At 50.7% G+C, this 2500-nt stretch overlaps 1 protein-coding gene across 1 annotated transcript in view; it reads right to left on the bottom strand.

Annotated features, from left to right (window-relative positions):
* LOC307081556 (uncharacterized protein) overlaps nucleotides 1–877 on the bottom strand; it is a gene marked incomplete at its 5' end in the record, with an annotated part of 18259 nt that extends 17382 nt beyond the window's left edge. The window contains 3 exons of the mRNA XM_079744809.1: nucleotides 72–217; nucleotides 655–768; nucleotides 815–877. Of these exons, the coding sequence (XP_079600935.1) occupies nucleotides 72–217; nucleotides 655–768; nucleotides 815–877 (323 nt within the window). The remainder of the gene's footprint in view (nucleotides 1–71; nucleotides 218–654; nucleotides 769–814) is intronic.
* Between the last annotated feature and the right edge of the window lie 1623 nt (nucleotides 878–2500).

The following is a 2500-nucleotide window of genomic DNA, read 5'->3' as shown; positions in this document are numbered from 1 at the left end:
TCACTACCCATTCATCCACACATCCATTCACCCATTCATCCTCACACTCATGCGTGATGCCTGGCACCTACCTGGGATTGTCACATTCGCGCGTGCGGAACTGAACGCCCCCCCCACAGGTCCGAGAGCACTGGCCGAACTCACTCCAGGCGCCCCAGCCACCGTCCTTCTTGATGATGTCGGAGGTCAGCCAGATGCAGTGGCCCTTGAAGCAGTGCTGGGGAGCAGACAGAGGGAGGGGCGTTAAGGTCTCTGCCCCCACCGACGTGTGATCAGGACGGCCTTACGGGTGAACATCGATCTGGGCTGTTTCCACGCTGCCTGTTGCAGATGTTGTCGCTTCGCCCTGCTGTGAGCCCCTCAGCAGTGTCAGATCTCCTCTTAATGCGTCGTGTCCAGAGGACTTCAACTTCAGAGCGTTCAGCAGATGCTTTTATCCAAAGCGACTGACAGGGGCACAGACACACGTTCACCCTCCGACGGCGAGTCGACCACGCAAGGCGACGGCCAGCTCGCAGGGAGCAGTCAGGGTTAGGTGTTGTGCTCAGGGAAACCTCGAGCAAGGGAATCGAACGAGCAACCTTTTGGTTCCAAGTCAACCCGCTCTACCTCAAGAGCTAAGCCCGGACTCACAGGACAACTATGGAAAACTACCTTCCCGTTGCCACACATGGTTCCATCGATGGGGGGGCCTTTCTTGGTCTTGCAGAAGAAGGGGTTGTCTGGGTGGCTGCACCACAGCTGCTTGCACGGGTCGAAGGTCCGGTACTGCGGGAGGGAACAGAGACGCAGGGTATTCAACAGACTCCAGTACCTTCGACCAGTGTGCGAAATACGGGGGGTGTCCGGGGGAGCTCGACCCCCCCGATTTACCCATGAGACCCCCTGAAAGCCTCGAAAGCAAAATTTGAGGGGGGTCTCAAATTTAGTCAAAGTTTTAAATATTTTATTTTATTGTCACTATTGGTCACTTAAATGTTTTTAAGCTCACCATGTCAAGTATTCGGAATTCAAAACATTCAATCACAAATGTGTTATTTTTTGCCAAGCAGAGCCAGCCAGTCCTGTGTGCTAATTAGCCATGTTCGCCAAACAGAAGAATGACGTAATGTTGACAAGTCATACTAAAAACGTCTACGAGCGAAAGCTAAACCAGAGTGTCACTCACACACTCTGGGTCTATTCTAACGTGAGGTAAGAGGCTATCTTTTTAATCTTTGCAGTGACTGAATTGTGATAATAGAAGGGATTGTTGGTTGTGGTCTTAGTGAAGCAGCCTAGCCTTGGAGTAGGAGAAGTTGGAGTGATGTTTACGTGCGTGCGAGAGAGAGCGCACCTGCCGTGGTGATGTTTGGCTTGTTGTGTAAAATGTTGTCAGCATCCGCCGTGGTTGGACGAATGTGCTTTGTGTTTGTGTTCAGTGATGTATCTGTCTGATCTTATTTGCTGTAGATGGATGGTTATTAATGTCACACGATCGGTCATACTGCAGGCTCTCATTTGCAAGTGCACTGTTTGTGTGCCAGTCTCCGATAGGCTATACCTGGCATTTATTCAGTTGTTGATTGTTCGTCTAAGTGCGCCATATTGATGCCAATTATGGTTGTGTATGCATTGTAATGCACAACTTTGCCTCTCCTTGTTATAAATCAACGGGCATCCAAACAGCTTTAGCCAACGCAGGCTCCTATGCCAGCACTGACATAGGAGGCTGCATTGGCTAAAGTGTTGCTTTACGAATAGGCTACTATAGCATATCCAATTATCAAAAATTGTTGTGTGCGTGTGTCATGTAGGCTATAGACTGACTGCTTGCATCCATGAAATATTGTAATGTTATAGGCCTACTGCATATTGAGAACATTTAGATCGGTATTGCGCAGCAATCGGGGGATGGGGACCCCCCCGAATATTGACGGGTATTTCGCACACTGCCTTCAACGGTCCACAATACAAACGCAGCCGACAGGAGACGGCTGGCACAACACCACACACAGGGATCTCACAGGAGTCCAGAGGACAGAATCACGACGGACGTGTTGATAGTAACCACGACGACAATATATACAACAACAAGGACTACAGTGGCAGTGGTCAGCAATGTGCTTTGGGCCTTTTTGCTTTTTACGACTCGACTGCTTCACTGCTTGACATTTGTTCCACCGTACGACATCACGACATCACTTAATCACTGCACTGCACTTTCTCCACCGAGAAACAGACAAGGGGACCACCAGACTCATGCAAACCAAACCATATGATGGGGGGGGGGGAGAGAGAGAGAGAGAGAGAGAGACAGAGAGAGAGAGAGCGGGAGAGAGGGAGACAGAGAGGGAGAAGGAGAGAGAGGGGGAGAGAGGGAGAAAGAGAGAGGGAGAGAGGGAGAGAGAGAGAGAGAGAGAGGGAGAGAGGGAGAAGGAGAGAGAGAGGGAGGGAGGGAGAGAGAGAGGGAGAGAGGGAGACAGAGAGGGAGAGAGAGAGAGAGGGAGAGAGGGAGGGA

This window comes from Pollachius pollachius, assembly GCF_949987615.1.
Source record: "Pollachius pollachius genome assembly, chromosome: 10".
Classification (NCBI taxonomy): Eukaryota; Metazoa; Chordata; class Actinopteri; order Gadiformes; family Gadidae; genus Pollachius; species Pollachius pollachius.
Note: the sequence above shows the minus strand (reverse complement) of the source record. Positions and strands in the feature narration are given on the sequence as shown.